This window comes from Dasypus novemcinctus, chromosome 6 (genome assembly GCF_030445035.2).
Source record: "Dasypus novemcinctus isolate mDasNov1 chromosome 6, mDasNov1.1.hap2, whole genome shotgun sequence".
In the NCBI taxonomy this organism is placed as follows: Eukaryota; Metazoa; Chordata; class Mammalia; order Cingulata; family Dasypodidae; genus Dasypus; species Dasypus novemcinctus.
In genome coordinates, this window is record NC_080678.1 from 48,808,882 (window position 1) to 48,825,686 (window position 16,805).

The following is a 16,805-nucleotide window of genomic DNA, read 5'->3' on the forward strand; positions in this document are numbered from 1 at the left end:
TCGAATAGAAGTGATGAGGCACATACCCTTGTCTTGGCACTGATCTTAAGGGGGGAAAGTATTCGATATTTTATCATTAACTATGATGTTAGCAGTGGGCTTTTCATAAATGCCTTTTATTAGGTTGAAGAAGTTTCCTTCTATTCCTCATTTGCTGAGTTTTTATTATGAACTCTGTAAAATGCATCTTTCATACTCTTCTGAATTTCTTCACAAATCCCAGATACTGTCTCTAATTCCAGGGGCAAAAGGAAGGAGAACTTGGATTGACTCAAGGCCTTAGCAGTCCTGGAGGTATAGGTATGGATTAGCCTCAAAAGGGAGGTAGATCCTGCAGCCAGTGGTGACAACTGGTCACTAGGTAGCCTAGCAGAGTGAAAACAGTGAAATGATGGAGAGGAGGGAGACTGAAATCCAGTCTCACTACCTCCAAAATAGGCATAGTTTAGGAGATCAAGATAGTGCATGTGAAAAATGTAGTTTCAAACAAATGTAAAGGCAACTGCCTTTCTACTTTGTTCCATAAATACATTAAAGGCTTTGGTCTAAAGATCTGAATGGAGGTTTGAATGAATGCTTCTCGATTAACCCTGGACAAACTGGTTAGCCTTTAAAAGCCTGCTTCTGGGAAACAGATGTGACTCAACCAATTGGGCTCCCGTTTACCATACAGGAGGTCCAGGGTTCGATGCCCAGGGTCTCCTAGTGAGGGTGAGCTGGTCCACAGAGTGCTGACCCACATGAGAATGCAGCCCTGCGCAGGATATGCCACCCTGTGTGGGAAAGCTGCCCCACGCAGGAGTGCTGGCCGACGCAGAGAGCTGACACAGCAAAATGACACAACAAGAGACACAGAAGAGAGAAAATAAGAAGGCGTAGCAGAACAGGGAAATGAGGTGGTACGAGAGTAATCGCCACTCTCCTACTCTGGAAGGTCCCAGGATTGGTTCCCAGAGCTGCCTAATGAGAATACAAGCAGACACAGAAAAACACACAGTGAATGGACACAGAGAGCAAACAGGGGGAATGGGGTGGGGGTAATAAACACGTAAATCTTTTAAAAAAACAAAAACTTATTTCTAACTCTGAAACCCTGAGATGATGATAATTTTGATCATCATCCTCTCATATCATATGATTATGGAGAATCACAAAGTGATTTCTGTGAGGGTGGTCAATTGTTATATAATATTAATATAGGGTATGAACTGTCCAAAGTGCTATATTATCTTTGAAAAGTTGGACATGGGTAAGTAGCGATTCAATACTACCAATAAAACTTGCCACCAGAAATCATGGCATATGCAATGTTTGAGTTGTCAAAAGACAATGGATTTCATTCAACAGGCAGCACAGAATATCAGGGAACTAGGAGCCAACTGGTTAGAGGCTGTGTCAGGGAAGAATTAAGAGGGAAGGAGCCATCCTTATAAAAGGGAAATAAGTATGCAAGAATCCTGGGAAGCAGACTTGGCCCAGTGGTTAGGGCATCTGACTACCACATGGGAGGTCTGCAGTTCAAACCCTGGGGCCTCCTTGAACCGTGTGGAGCTGGCCCATGTGCAGTGCTGATGAGCGCAAGGAGTGCCCTGCCACGCAGGGGTGTCCCCTGCGTAGGGGAGCCCCACGCACAAGGAGTGTGCCCTGTAAGGAGAACCACCCAGCGCGAAAGAAAGCGCAGTCTGCCCAAGAATGGCGCCGCACACACGGAGAACTGACACAACAAGATGACGCAACAAAGAGACACAGATTCCCATGCCGCTGACAACAGAAGCGGACAAAGACAACGCAGCAGATAGACATAGAGAACAGACAACCGGGGTGGGGGGGAGGGGAGAGAAATAAATAAATCTTAAAAAAAAAAAGTGAGAATCCTTGGTTTTCATCATAAGAATTCCTAGAAGCTATATTAGAGAATGTAATAAGGAGACCAGATGATTCCTTTCCATGCAAAGTAGGAAAGGGGTGCCGATGCAAAATACCAGAAATCTGTTGGCTTTTATAAAGGGTATTTATTTGGGGGTAATACATTACAGTCACCAGGCCATAAAGCAGAAGTTATTTCCCTCATTAAAGCCTGTTGCCACGTGTGGGAGCAAGATAGCTGCCAACGTCTGCAAAGGTCCAGCCTTCCTCTTCTCTCCTATAAGGCTCCGTAGTCCCAGCTTTTTCCAATATCAGCTGTAGGTTGGGATAAGTCTTGTCTCTTTCCTGGGGCTCATTTCTCTCCAGTCTCAGCTGCTCTCTCTTCACAAGGACAGCTGTAAAACTATCAGGTGAACGGCTCTTCCTGGGGCCTCTGCCACGTCTATGGAGCTGTCTCTACTCCTCTGTGTTCCTCTCCTGTGTGTTTACTTCCCAGGGCTACAGCATTAAAACTCCAACCTCCCTTTTCTGCTGGGTGGTTTCAGAGTCCCCGCCTACCAAGGGGGCACGGACTCAATGTCTTACTGATGTGGCCCAATCAAAGCCTTAATCATAATTCAATCAAGTAAAAGTGAAAACTCTGAATCCAATATAATCCAATATGCCCAGAGGAAAAGACCAGTTCACAAACATAATGCAATATGTTTTTGGAAACAACAAATAATGCCAAACTACTACACCTGGCATTGTTCTTGGCCTCTAGCTGGCAATGCTGCATCTCCTTGAGCACAGTGCTGTGTGGGCTGAACCAATCCTATGCTGGAAACCAATAAATGCGTGATTTCCTTTTGAAACACCTGCCTGAGCCAACCAGCAATCACATGAGTAGAAAGAATATCTTGACAGGGGGCCAGAGGCCAGAACTTAGACAGGAGATCTGGCCTAACTGGCTCGTGGAGGCATGTCTAGAAGATGGAAAGATTGACTGTAAAGGAGAGACACATTTTGAAAAAAAAGCCTTAGGGAATACTGGAATTGAACCCAGGACTTTGTGCATGGGGAAGCAGGTGCTCAACCACTAAGCCACATCTGCTCCCTAAGGAGAGTTTGTCTTTTCACGTGTTTGTTTTTAGGAGGTACTAGGCATGGAATCTGGAATCTCGTACGTTAGAAGCAGGCACTCAAACACTTGAGCCACATCCTCTCCCCAAAATAGTTTTTTGACACTTTTTAATTTCTTCCCTGTAAGGCCAGGAACAAATTCTTCTGGTTTGGGAGGTCAGTGACAATACTTACAGCAAGAAGTGCAGCCTCCAATTGCAAGATTCTTAGTTTACGAAAGTGATCTATTCTTAAGTGGAAATTGAGCCATCTATTTGACTAAATCACTGTTACCCAGATAAGTTTTTACAAAAAATATCAGAATTCACTACTTTCTGCACTAGGAACAATGAAACCAAGAAACATTGTCAAACTGGAACACTGAGTGGTAGGTTGTACATTGGCCACTGTACTATTTCATTAAAAATGTAAAAATAATATAAACACAAACTCCAGAGGTTAAATATAGGTGATTTATTGTAAACAGGATAACCCTAGTACTCCACCATACTGGCTGTGTCACATGCTCTCTCTTCCACATCAACTAGTCAAAAAGAAAACTTTTAAAAAGTCACAGGTAATTAATACCTTAATTTATTTTCACAAATCTCATTTACGAAGCATAGAGTAAATAGCAGTATTTGGGGTAGTCTGTTATTGCTCATGGACTGCAGCTTGGACCCATTTAAATGAATCCATTAATATGCCTGAGTGATCCAATGAGAGCTCTAGATCCAATTTGGAGACTGGAAATCGGAGCATATGAAAAACAATCACAGGTTCCTACAAGATTACATGTGATTCCTTTAAGATTTCGCTCTACATGTGCCTTTTCATAAAAGGCACATGGTAAATTTCACCCATTTAAAAAAAGATCTGAAAGTCACTCAATAACACATAATTTTTCACAGAAAAGGTAAGTGGGTTTCTATTTACTCTTACAGTGGTGTATTTAAACACTCAGGACTAATTTTAGATCTGTCTTGAATATTTGATGAAAAGCTGCATAGTCTACAAATGCATAAATCCAGAAGGAAGTGATGACTCACACACCTTCTTATGGATAAAGACAGGTTTCACACAAGGAGGTTCTTGAAGGTAGGGGCAAAAAGACAGTTACAGCACCACGTTTATCTGACAGTAGAAATGGAGTCCCGCTTTCAAAAGCAGCCTCCACATTTATGACTATATCATTCTTGCCCCATATTTAGATTATCTGGAAAAGGTAAAATGTAAAAACTTAATGTGTAAAAAGACATGAGTATGGATAAAAGTCCTAGCAAATCAACTCAGAGGAGGTAAAATGTCATTCGAAAATGTCATTCTTTACTTTGCCTGAGTTAGTGGAGAAGACAACAACTTATTGTTACTAGTGTCTGTATTTGGACGTATATTCACATTTTTCTTGAAGCAAGTTTTAATAACAGTAAACATTTAAAAATAGCTGCTAAATCTAGAGTAACAATTTAACCTGAACTAGTACCTCAAGAAAAAAATGTTTTCAAAAGTCTACTCCAGTCATCATCTGTGTTTTGTATGTTTATATTTAAATGTTAAAAAAATAACAACACTTAAGGCAAGATTAGACTGGCAGCAAGAAGGGACTTTAAAGTTTTAGGAAAACCACGCTATTTAAGAATCCAAGGCTTTATTTTTTTATACCTCCAAAAAGGTGGCTTTGATGTCTGCTTTTTAAATTTATAATGGGGCAAAATATTTGGGTTTGCATACTGACCACAATTTCAAGGTGGTACAAAGTTACAGATTTGTTTATAATAGCTGATGTTGAAAAGCATGTCACACACTCAGTAGGATCTGAAGTTGACCCTATCTGTTCTTGTTAAATAAATATAGCTACATATTAATGGAAAAAATTAAGACTGATGGAACACTGCAAACAAACTATGAACAAGAATGTAAATATAATTAAATCAGAAAGAACCACAGGAATCCTGAGAAACTTAGTTTGGGAAAAAATTGATGTAAATATGTATTTCTAGCTACTGTAAATAAGTGGGACGTTCTAGAGTTTTCCAGCATTTTACTAGTTTGAATATAAAACATGTTCAAGTTTTATAAAAAGATTAAAACCATGCCATATATAACCAACAATTTCACTAATAAAAGAAAATTATATTGCTTTGTTCATTATTTGCCAAATGTAAAGTACTCTGTTGATTTACATGAAACCGTCAGGCAGGAAGCATATTTGAGGATCAAATTTTTAAAAGGTATTACCTTTTGAAATGTTTTGAAACCTTCTCCATCAACCTAGGAGGCTTTTAGAAAAAAACTAACTTGTTTTTCTTCTGACAAGTGACTATTTCACAGAATAGGGAAGGAAGATTCTATAGTAATATCATTCATCATTTTAAGCATTACTATATATGGGAAATTTCTTGTAGTAATGAAAACAAAAATTTAAAAATATTTAAGAGGCATGTATTTTAAAAATATTCTACATCTATAAGATTTTGGAATTTAATTACTTTGGATTTTTAAATTTTCTACATAAGAGATCTGTCAACTTCTTTTTTTCTGTTTGTCTTTCTAATAATGAACCAGAAATAACTAAAGTGGCCAAGATTGTTTTCCCAGCCCCTGGAAGACTCAGGAATGCATCCACTTGCACTTTCCCACCCATGGGGAATCTTCAGAGTTTTGCAGCCATGAAGTTGATATGTGGTTTCACAAGGGGAAACAGTGGTAAACCACGTTTGAACTCGGTCATGTTCTGAATCACTTCAGGCTGCAAAGAAAAAAAGTTTCCTCTTAGTATATTTAACACAAAAACCAGATGGAACAGTATACCCATTTTGGTTTTTTTTTGTTTGTTTGTTTTTTTGCAGATAGACTAGTTTCTTCTCCATATATTTTAATCTGCTGAGTTTTCTTTCAGGGTTAATATGGCCAAAGGGCCAAGGGTTGTCCTACGCAGACCTTGGTTAGTGTTCACAGTGGGACTCTGGGCCAGAAGGAAGATTTTTGGCCTTCCTCTGGGCACAGAAGAGCTAGGATGCCAAGGGCTCAGCACCAAAGCTTTAGCAAAGCACAGAGGCTGCTGTACTCTTCCTGGAGGTAAATTGGCTGACTTTCTAGATGATTAAAATGCTCTGGCAACACAGGAGGGAGTAAGAGTTCTCACTCTAATACTCAATGAAGGAAACAGAAGCAGCTAGAGATGACTCACTGCAGAGGAACGCAATTGTTCAAGCAAAAGACAAAGGCAGACTAGGGCAGAGGCTGAGTCTCCCAGCTGCGGGAAAGGGAAAGATATAAACTACTGAAGGCTGTCGAAGGACTTAAATGTGGTGCCCAGCCTTGGCTTCTCCTTGGGACTCTGGTTCTTGTCTGACAGCTCTGAAGGGCTACCATGACAAGTGAGGAGAAACAGGTTTCTAGTCTGAGCTCTACCACAAACTAGTTGTGTGAAACTGTAGAATGAGCAGGGGGTTGGCCTTGCTGACTTGGAGTCTCTACCTGGCTAGGAGTCCATGACTCTCCCTTAAGAAGTTATTAGCCATTGTCTGCACCCAGTGGCCCTGGTCACAGCTACAAAGAGAATTTTTTTCCACTTTGTTTGAAAAGAATGCACACCTGGGTGCCAGGCCATCAAGGGGAACCCAAAGTAGAAGCTCAAACACACAGTGACCTAAAATCTCTAGGTTTATGTATCCTGATGAACAAGGAGGCTCCTTCCAGGTAGGAAGTCTTCTAACAGTGCTATCAAAACATTTACATTTCTTACTTGTGGCAAGGCTGGTGCTTGTGACAAATTTACATCATTTTGACATGGGAACTCTCCAACAACAGGACCTATAAAAAATGAAAGAACACTTGGCATTTATTGATATTGGCACACCCGAGCAACTTTCAAAAAACTGTGAACCAGATTCAGTTCATTGAGTAACTGTACCAGACATGGTTCATGCAATTCCTCAGCTCTCTGCTCCCCAAAACCTTGATTGCCTTTTTTGCTTCCCATCTGCAGTGTCCCTAAAAATGGCTCATTATACTACCTTAGTTCTAAAACTTTGCCCATACCAGCTTCAGAGCCAGGTCTGACCTACCGGACCATGAGTCTCTGGCCACTTGGAGGGACCCAGAATGCAAAGGCCCAGGGGAATTAATAGCTGTGGGGCAAACTGGCCAGTAAAAGACAGGAAATGGGAAAGACCAGGCAGATAAAATTGCTTATACTTCCCCTGGCATGCAGTGGTTCCTTACAGCCTCTTTGGAGACTTCCCACCAGCAGCCAACTATGTTTTTTTTTGTGGAGCTATGGACAGTATGGCATTATGCTATCTGGTATTGGCTCTCTTCCTCACTATCTCATTTCCCTTTTCCCCTTACTTTTGTGTTGACAGAGCAGACCCTGTCTCCCCAGTTCCCTTTCCCCACCCCTTTACTTTCCAGTGCTTTCTAAGACGTGGTAATGACAAGGGATAGTTATCACATGGTTAAAAATTCACTAAAAAACAACAACAACAGCACAAACAATATTAAATACTTACAAGAATCCATTTCCCTGGCAAGAACATGGACGGATACCTTATGTCTCCTTGGAGCATCTACTGCCAACATTTCCTAGGCAGAAAGGATAGCAAGGTCACACTTTTTTCCCACTAAGGAACTTAAAATGAGGTGCTTTCTTACAACTATGATGAACCAACTATCACACAGGCAGACATAGAAAAGATGCTTCCTTTTTTTCCCCCTTGCTTATATATTTCAATTACATTATTTACTCTATAAAAATTCAATAAGATAGGCAAGAATTATTCTTGCCCCATTTTACAGATGAGAATACTGAGCCCAAGGAGACTAAAAGGCTTGCTCAAACTCCTATGGCCAATTAGTATCTGAGCTGGGACTAAACCCCAGGCTTGCAATTTTTGGGATGTGATGTGCAGGGCTGCACCTAGTAATCTTGTGCCTACAGAGATAATGACCTGAGCTTAGTCAGGGGACAACCATAATGCTTGCTCCTCTAAGACATCAGATTCTGTCCTGGGGCCCTGCTTAGAAGATGAGTTTTCTCATCTACCAAAAGAGAAAGAAAACACATTTATTGCATTCTGCCTTGTGTAAGGTACTCGCCTATGTCGGTTCATTTAATTCTCTGTAAGTTCAGCATCATGATTCCTACTTTAGCGACAGGGACACTAAGACACGGAGAAGTATAATGGCTTGCTTAGTGTTAGAAGCTAGGTCTGCTTGCTCTCTTTACTCTACCATGTTACTCTGAGGCATTTTCCAGAGTTACTACCATAAATAGTTTGGTAGGCAGAACCTATGGGAAGTATCTCCTGACCTTTTCCTTAATGAGGACATTTATCTGTATCCCAAAGGGGTACAAATTGTGATGAAGCATTCTCTGATGCCTTGGACAGAAGTAAATCTGCTTTGTATTCCCAGGGTATCATCAGTAAAGCCAAATCAACTCGACAACTATTTATCGAACAGTTATTATAACCTGGTCCTGTGAGGCTGCAAAAGAAGCTCTGTTCATTTTATACAGCATAGCTGACGACTGCTGACAGAAAAGATGAGACTCTTCCAGAGGTTTGCTCTGGCCCCTCCATCCTTGCTCAGGGAGTTCAGACTGGCTTGACCCCAGCAACATGTAGTACCTTATCTGAAAATTTCTTACTTACTGGAGTAATAGGATTCCTTCCTAAGATTTATTCTCAATCGCTTTTCACCCAAACCTTCCTTGCCCCTGGCCAACCTCTATCAGTAGACAGTGGACAGTGGAACACCCTATTAAGTTTCAGACTATTTTCAATACCCCAATCAATTTTTTAAAATCTCCATTTTCTTTAAAAAAAAAAAAAAAAAAAAAAAAGTATTTTCTTGCAAACTGTGTTTTCAGGAACGCTAGAGTCCCAGAAAATATTTAAAGGTTTTCTGTGCAAAATTAGTTTAGGAAATATTTTGTTAATCAAAATTAAAGCACTATTTCCCTGCCTTGATTAAGATGGTAGAGTGAGACACTCCACAGAAGCAATGAACAACCAACAAGAACTGACAGAAACACCTTTCTCAAAGTTCCAGAAAATAGTTAAAGGACTGCACTAACAGGGCAAGCACTGAATCAAGAAAGAGGCAACTTAAAAATGCTAGAATTTCCTGGTACCTTTGATGGACCCTTCCCTATCCCCTCACTAGCCTGGTATAGAGACAGCCTGTGCTTTCAGTGTGGGTCCCTAGTCTTGGTTCAGGAGGGAACAGAATAACCCTTGTGGACCTACTGGAGGAATGTATGTCTGGTCCATTCTGTCTGGTGGCAACCTGAAAGACTGAATCAGGACACTTCGCGGGCTCACCATCTTAGAACTTGTGATGTGTGTAGAAGGCAGCTCATAGAGTTCTCCTACAGAATACTGTGGGAAAGCAGACAATCATAGCTGCTTGGGGCAATGCCTATGACCTTGAGGATATGTTATTTCCTAGGGAATAGAACACATTCATATCCTTGTAAATGGTGGGAAGTGTACTCAAAATAAGATGTATGCATAGAAAGGGCCAGGGAAGCCCTTTCACTTTTGCCTAGAGCTATTCTCCAAACACATTGTCATATGTATCTCAGCTCTGAAGGTGAGCACTCGCACAGACCAATCTGTAAAGATTGGGAAAGGGGGTTTCTTTTTTTCCCTTCTTTTTGTTTTTTCGTAGCTCCTGGGATTTAAGGAAATATCCATCTTATAACTATCTGAATACAAGCTTAAGGAACGGAGGCTCCAGAGTATAAATTCCAGGAATAGCACATTAAAATATAAAAATGTCAAGATTTCAACAAATGATTACGAAACATAGAAATCAAAAACAAAAACAAAAAACAGGAAACCATCAATGGTGGATTTTTAAAAAATGGTCCTAATTATGCTCAAAGAGTTAAAGGAAAACATGGACAAAGAACTAAAGGAAATCAGGAAAACAACAGATGAACACAAAGAGAATATTGATAAAGACACAGAAATGATGAAAAGGAATCAAACAGAGTTGGAAGACTATATTAATGAAATTAAAAATTCCCAGGGAAGCAGACATGGCTCACTGATAAGCGTGTCCGCCTACCATATAGAGGGTCCAGGGTTCAAACCCAGGGCTTCCTGACCTGTGTGATGAGCTGGCCACACGCAGTGCTGCCAAGCACAAGGAGTGCCATGCTACGCAGGGGTGCTCCTGCGTAAGGGAGCCCCACACACAAGGAGTGCGCCCCACAAGGAGAGCTGACACAGCAAGATGACACAACAAAAAGAGACGCAGTTTCCTGGTGTCACCTGATAATAATGCAAGCAGGATGCAGAAGAACACACAGCAAATGGACACAGAGTAGACAATGTGGGGGAAGGGGAGAGAAATAAATAAATCTTAAAAAAAAAAAAAAAAATTCCCTAGAAGAATCTAATACCAGAAGGAGCCAGCACAAGAAAGAACCAGAGAACCCGAAGATAAGACAACTAAAGTCATTCAGCCGGAGGAGCAGAAAGAATGAATAAAAGTGAACAGAGCCTGTGGAACCTGTGGGACACCATCAAGCATACCAATGTAGGCATTATGGGAATCACAGAAAAAGAAAGAAAAGAGCAGAGAGAATATCTGAATAAATGATGGCTGAAAACTTCCCAAAGTTAAGGACATGAATGTACACATCAAAGATGCTCAATTAACTCCAAACAGGTAAAATGCAAATAGACTCACAATGCAATATATTATCATCAAACTAGCAAATTCCAAAAATAAAGAGAAAGTTTTGAAAGCTGCAAGAGAAAAGAAACAAGGAAGCCTCAATAAGATTAAGTGTCGGGAAGCGGACTTGGCCCAGTGGATAGGGCGTCCGTCTACCACATGGGAGGTCTGCGGTTCAAACCCCGGACCTCCTTGACCCATGTGGAGCTGGCCCATGCGCAGTGCTGATTCCGCAGTGCTGATTCGCGCAAGGAGCACCATGCCACGCAGGGGTGTCCCCCGCGTAGGGGAACCCCACGCACAAGGAGTGCGCCCCGTAAGGAGAGCCGTCCAGTGCGAAAGAAAGTGCAGCCTGCCTAAGAATGGTGCCGCCCACACGGAGAACTGACACAACAAGATGACGCAACAAAAAGAGACACAGATTCCTGTGCCGCTGACAACAACAGAAGCGGACAAAGAAGAAGCCGCAGCAAACAGACACAGAAAACAGACAACCGGGGTGGGGAGCAGGGGAGAGAAATAAATAAATAAATAAATCTTAAAAAAAAAAAAAAAGATTAAGTGTCAATATCTCATCAGAAATCATGGAGGCAAGAAGGCAGTGGGATGACATAATCAAAGTGCTGAAAACAACAAAAAAACTGCTAATGAAGACTCTTATATCTGGCAAAAATGCCTTTTAAACATGAGGGAAACATTGTCAGATAAACAAAAGCTGAGGAAGTTCATAATCACTTGACTGGCTCTAACAGAGATGCTAAAGAGAGAGCTGCAGATTGAAAGAGAAAGACACTAGACAACTGACTGAAGTTGCATGAAGAAATAAAGAGTCTCCAGTGAGAGTAATGACATGGATAAATATAATGCCAGTACCATTGTATTTTTGGTATGGAATTCCACTTTTTACCATCTACAATGTCTAAAAGACAAATGCATAAAATGTAAAGATAAACCAGTAGTTTTGACTTATCTAACTACATAAAAGTGGGGAGATGGAGGGTTATGAGAACACAACATGCGCATAATATTGAAGTTAATTTGATATCAAAGCAAACAAGATTGTTACAGATTTTGGATGCTGAATTTAAGCCCCAGGGTAACTACAAAGAAAATAATGGAGAATATGCAAGCTCATATAGAAATTAGAATACAGGTTTCCAGTAAAAGGATAAGTTAAAGTAGTAGGGGTGCAGGGTAGGGGGAATGGGAATTAATGCATAATGGGTGTAGGATTTCTATTTGGGGCAGTGGGAAAGTTTCAGAAATGGAAGGGGGTGAGGGTACCACAATTTTGTGAATATAATTAATTCCACTAAATGGTATGCTTGTGAGTGACTGAAATGGTAGAGTTTACATTGTATATATGCTCCCACAATTAATAAAGAATTAGCAACTAAAGAGACAATGGCAATTAAATACAATACATGACCCTGGATGGAATCTAACAAGGGGGACAAAAAGTTTAAAGGGATGTTATTAGAACATATGAAAAAAATGTAACATAGGCTTCAGTTTTATATCAATGTTAAGTTCTTAAACTTGCTAACTGCATTTAAGGTGGTTACATAGGTACATTAAATGAAAATCCTTATTCTTAGGAAATGTACATGGCAGTAAAAAGTGTTCAAGGAGCAAAATTACACTCAAATGTTCAGCAAATGGATTAACAGATATAGACAGATATGGCAAATGTGGCAAAATGTTGAAATTCCTGGATCTGGGTATCTGGGGTATTCTGACGTCGTAAGGAATTTGCATTACTTTTGCAACTATCCTGTAATTTTGAAATTATTTCAAAATGAAAAGTTTAAAGACAAAAAAATATATATATATAGCATTACTGGTCTAAAGAAGTCTGTGGGGGTTCATAAAACTTTTAAAATGTGAAAATGTTCTGCGATTCTCCAAAAATGAGAATAAATAAAAATGAGAATAAAGAGTACAGTTTTTCCCAAACTTAATGGTCATGAAACCCATTTTTCTAGGGTTAATATCTACTTATTAATATCTTGCAGGACACCAGTTCACCATGGAATACAGCTAGGAAAATGCTGTTCTACATCTAGCTCAAACTTGGTTAACAAACACTCTTATTTTTTCAAGACAAGAAGATTAAGACTTACAGGTGTCATTTTCAAAAATTTTATAATCAGGCATTATTTATAATTTTCAATGAATAATGCAATCTGTGGAAGAAAAAAAAAACATTTCCTCTGGAAACAGAGTAAGCTCCATTAGGGCATTCTTCTCTCTTTTTTTTTTTTGTAGATGTTTTTTGTTTGTTTTTATTTCTCTCCCCTTCCCCATCACTCCCCGCCCAGCTGTCTGCTTTCTGTGTCTATTCGCTGTGTGTTTTTCTGTGTCCGCTTGTATTCTTGCCAGCAGCACCCAGAATCTGCATCTCGTTTTGTGTCATCTTGCTGTGTCAGCTCTCCACATGTGTGGCGCCATTCCTGGGCAGTCTGCACTTTTTTCACACTGAGCAGCTCACCTTACAGGGCGCACTCCTTGCGCGTGGGGCTCCCCTATGAGGAGGACACCCCTGTGTGGCACAGCACTCCTTGCACTCAGCAGCACTGTGTGTGGGCCAGCTCATGACATGGGTCAGGAGGCCCTGGGTTTGAACCTTGGACCTCCCATGTGGTAGGCAGGCAGATACCCTATCCGTTGGGCCAAATCCACTTCCTGCATTATTCTTTTTGAATACCCATAACTGATAAATGGGTATTCAAAAATTCATTCATTTTTGAATACCCATTTATCTGTTTCTTAAATGAATCTTAGAAACCAAAGATTTGAATGTGGTAACCCTCTTTTGTAGGCAACTAACAAAAACAGCTATGTAATATCACAAAGTGAAACAATCTTAAACAGTAAATAAATGCAACTAAAATTGTTTTATAACATCTAGGAGGAAAATACATTCTGATTTTAGGTACCACTTCACACCCACCAGGATTGTTATTATTAAAAAAAACCAAACACCAAAAAACAGCAAGTGTTTGCAAGGATGCAGAGAAATTGGAACCTGTACATTGTTGGTAGGAAGTAAAAAGGTATAGCTGCTAAGGAAATCAGTTTGTCAGTTCCTCAAAACATTAAACACAGAATTACCAAATGACATGGCAATTTTACTTCTAAGTATATACCTAAAAGAACTGAAAACAGGGACTTGAACAAATATTTGGAAAGCAGTGTTTATCGCAGCATTATTCACAATAGGCCAAAAGGTGGAAGCAACCCAAACATCCATCAAGAGATGAATGGATAAACAGTGGTATATATACACAACAGAATCTATTCGACTGTAAAGAGGAATGAAGTTTAGATACATGCTATAACACATACCATTATGTTGAGTAAGACAGACCAGAAACAAAAGTACAAAAAGTAAAATTTTAAGTATCAAAACCCTGGGGTTGGGTATCATTAGTGATGAAACAATAGAAACTTCTTATTAAATGCTACCAAGTACCAGTGACTTTACATACTATGTCTCAATTAATACTCCAAATAATCTGTATTTTTTAAATAAGGAAACTGAGGCTCACAAGTTTAAGTAACTTGGCCAAGGTCAAAGAGCTAGCTAACAGATGGTGGCGCTGAGCCCCAGTTCTGTTTCAGAGGCCATACATGCTCTTGCTGAGGGCCCACAGGTAAAGCAACCTTCAGAGAAGCTAAGGGCACTGAGTGAGGTTAGCAGCTCTAGGCAGGGTCACTCTAGGCCACTGATAGCCCTGGCAGTAGACACATGTCCTGGAGCACTGTTCCTATGTCTAACTCTCTCCTTATTGTCTTATTGTAGCTCTCTCTTCATGTACACAAAGATTACTTGGGGGTTATATTTGAGATGAGAATTTTGTCAAGTATATATTTTTAAAGGATATTGCTGCAAAATAGTTAAAGTAGTTTGGGGGAAGCATTCTTGGCCCACTGGTTAGGGCGTCTGCCTACCACATGGGAGGTCCGCAGTTCAAACCCCGGGCCTCCTGACCCGTGTGGCACTGGCCCATGCACAGTGCTGATGCGCTCAAGGAGTGCCGTGCCATGCAGGGTTGTCCCCATGCAGGGAGCCCCATGCGCAAGGAGTGTGCCCTGTAAGGAGAGTTGCCCAGCGCGAAAGAAAGTGCAGCCTGCCCAGGAATGGTGCCGCACACATGGAGAGCTGACACAGCAAGATGACGCAACAAAAAGAGACACAGATTCCCCGTGCACTGACAACAACAGAAGCGGACAAAGAAGATGCAGCAAATAGACACAGAACAGACAACCGGGGCGGGGATGGGGGGGAGGGAGAGAGAAATAAATAAATCTTAAAAAAAAAAAGGCTCAAATCTCACTGCTGAAAAAGGATACGTTAAAAACAATGGCTTTTGTTGACAAATTCTGAAACTTATATTCTCCTATTGTTCAGGTATTACTGGCTATATTAACTCTTGTTTGCATACACTGGAAGCAGTAGGCTTGCAAAAGATTGAAGGGTAGGGGAAACGGACTTTGGCCCAGTGGTTAGGGCGTCCATCTACCACATGGGAGGCCCGCGGTTCAAGCCCCGGGCCTCCTTGACCCGCGTGGAGCTGGCCCATGCGCAGTGCTGATGAGCGCAAGGAGTGCCCTGTCACACAGGGGTGTCCCCCGCGTAGGGGAGCCCCACGCGCAAGGAGTGCACCCATAAGGAGAGCTGCCCAGCGCGAAGGAGGGAGCAGCCTGCCCAGGAATGGCGCCGCCCACACTTCCCGTGCCGCTGACGACAACAGAAGCGGACAAAGAAACAAGACGCAGCAAAAAGACACAGGAAACAGACAACCGGGGGAGGGGAGGGGAATTAAATAAATAAAAATAAATCTTTAAAAAAAAAAAAAAGATTGAAGGGTAGAAGGGTTGTAACTAACTTGCCTATGTACAAGATCATCTTCTCCTAGGAATCTATCAGCACTTAGAGGTCAGGGACTGTTTCTTTTTCCTCGCCCTCTCACACAGTACCAGCAGCGGTGAATTAAATGGGCACTGATAATACTCACACAGGAAAAAAAATGTCACTAGGCCTTATAGTACGACTCACTCAAAATCATTCTAATGAGAACTGCAAGTATTGACTTATACTGGCAGCTACAATATATTCCTGGAAAATGACACTAAAGTAGATGATCTCTTTCCAAAGGAGGGTTAGCTTGAAGTGGGACTGAGTTGCTGACCAAAGGCTTGGCACCTAATAAATCAAAGAAGTGGTTAGAACACTAAGGAACAATTCTAAGGTGCTTTGGTAATTAGAGAGCATAATTTTGCTCCTTGTTCTGCAAAATGACGTAAGTATCTCACACAACTTAGAGGCCCCAATGTATTACAAAGAATATTTAAATAAGTATAACTCTAACACATCATAAATATTCAATTTCTGTACTTAGCAAGCTTGTTACACATTATATATCTAATTAACAAAAATTTTGCTAGTTGTCTTAGATGTTTTTAGGATTTTGTTGTAGGTGGGTAAATCTAGATGGTTCAGACCTTTAAGTGTACAGGCATGTCTTTCTTTTCTCTTGAAAACATTTTCAGTGTGTACAGGCATTCAAAACTCTTAAGACCTCTGAAAACAGTTCAAAGGTGAGAATCATTTATTTTTAAGAATCAGCCTAAATAGGTGACAAAAATATATAGTTGTCAGAGCATGGAAAAGAATCAGATTCTCGTGTTCAATTTTTTTTCTTTGCTCTTGTCCCCACCAAATAATCTCAGCAATGTCTGTGGGTTGACATTCAGAATAGGAGAGAAGAAACAAAAAGGGAACCTAAAGATGTGGATTTGAAGTCAGGCAGGACCAACACACTTGTTGGGCTAGGGGGAAAGGAAAAGTGTATCTAGGATGATACTAATCCTCTATACTTCTTCTAAGAGTAATAGGTGTTTGTGTCAAAAATACTTAAATGCATAAAAACACCTTTGTAAATTTGACGTGAATGGGTTAAAAGCAGCACAAAAAGCACACAATAGTTCCATATAAATAAAAATTTAAATATGTGAATTAAACTTACTTGGTAGAATTTGATGATATCTTCCTTGGTAAGTGTTTTTAAAAATGCAACTTCTGTATTATCTAAAAGTAACCAAATAATAATTTATTAATATTCAATTTTAAGTAGCCA

The 16,805-nt window shown here is 40.5% G+C and overlaps 1 protein-coding gene across 7 annotated transcripts in view; it reads right to left on the reverse strand.

Annotated features, from left to right (window-relative positions):
• Positions 1–1,992: 1,992 nt before the first annotated feature.
• The window catches only part of IDE (insulin degrading enzyme), a 126,442-nt gene continuing 111,629 nt past the window's right edge, over positions 1,993–16,805 (reverse strand). For all 7 annotated transcript variants that reach the window (XM_004449999.5, XM_023585816.3, XM_071215773.1 and 4 more), the window contains 4 exons: positions 16,695–16,756; positions 7,482–7,554; positions 6,716–6,783; positions 1,993–5,716 (listed from right to left, as the gene is read on the reverse strand). In XM_004449999.5, coding sequence (XP_004450056.1) covers positions 5,621–5,716; positions 6,716–6,783; positions 7,482–7,554; positions 16,695–16,756 — 299 coding nt within the window. In that variant the 3' untranslated portion in view covers positions 1,993–5,620. The remainder of the gene's footprint in view (positions 5,717–6,715; positions 6,784–7,481; positions 7,555–16,694; positions 16,757–16,805) is intronic.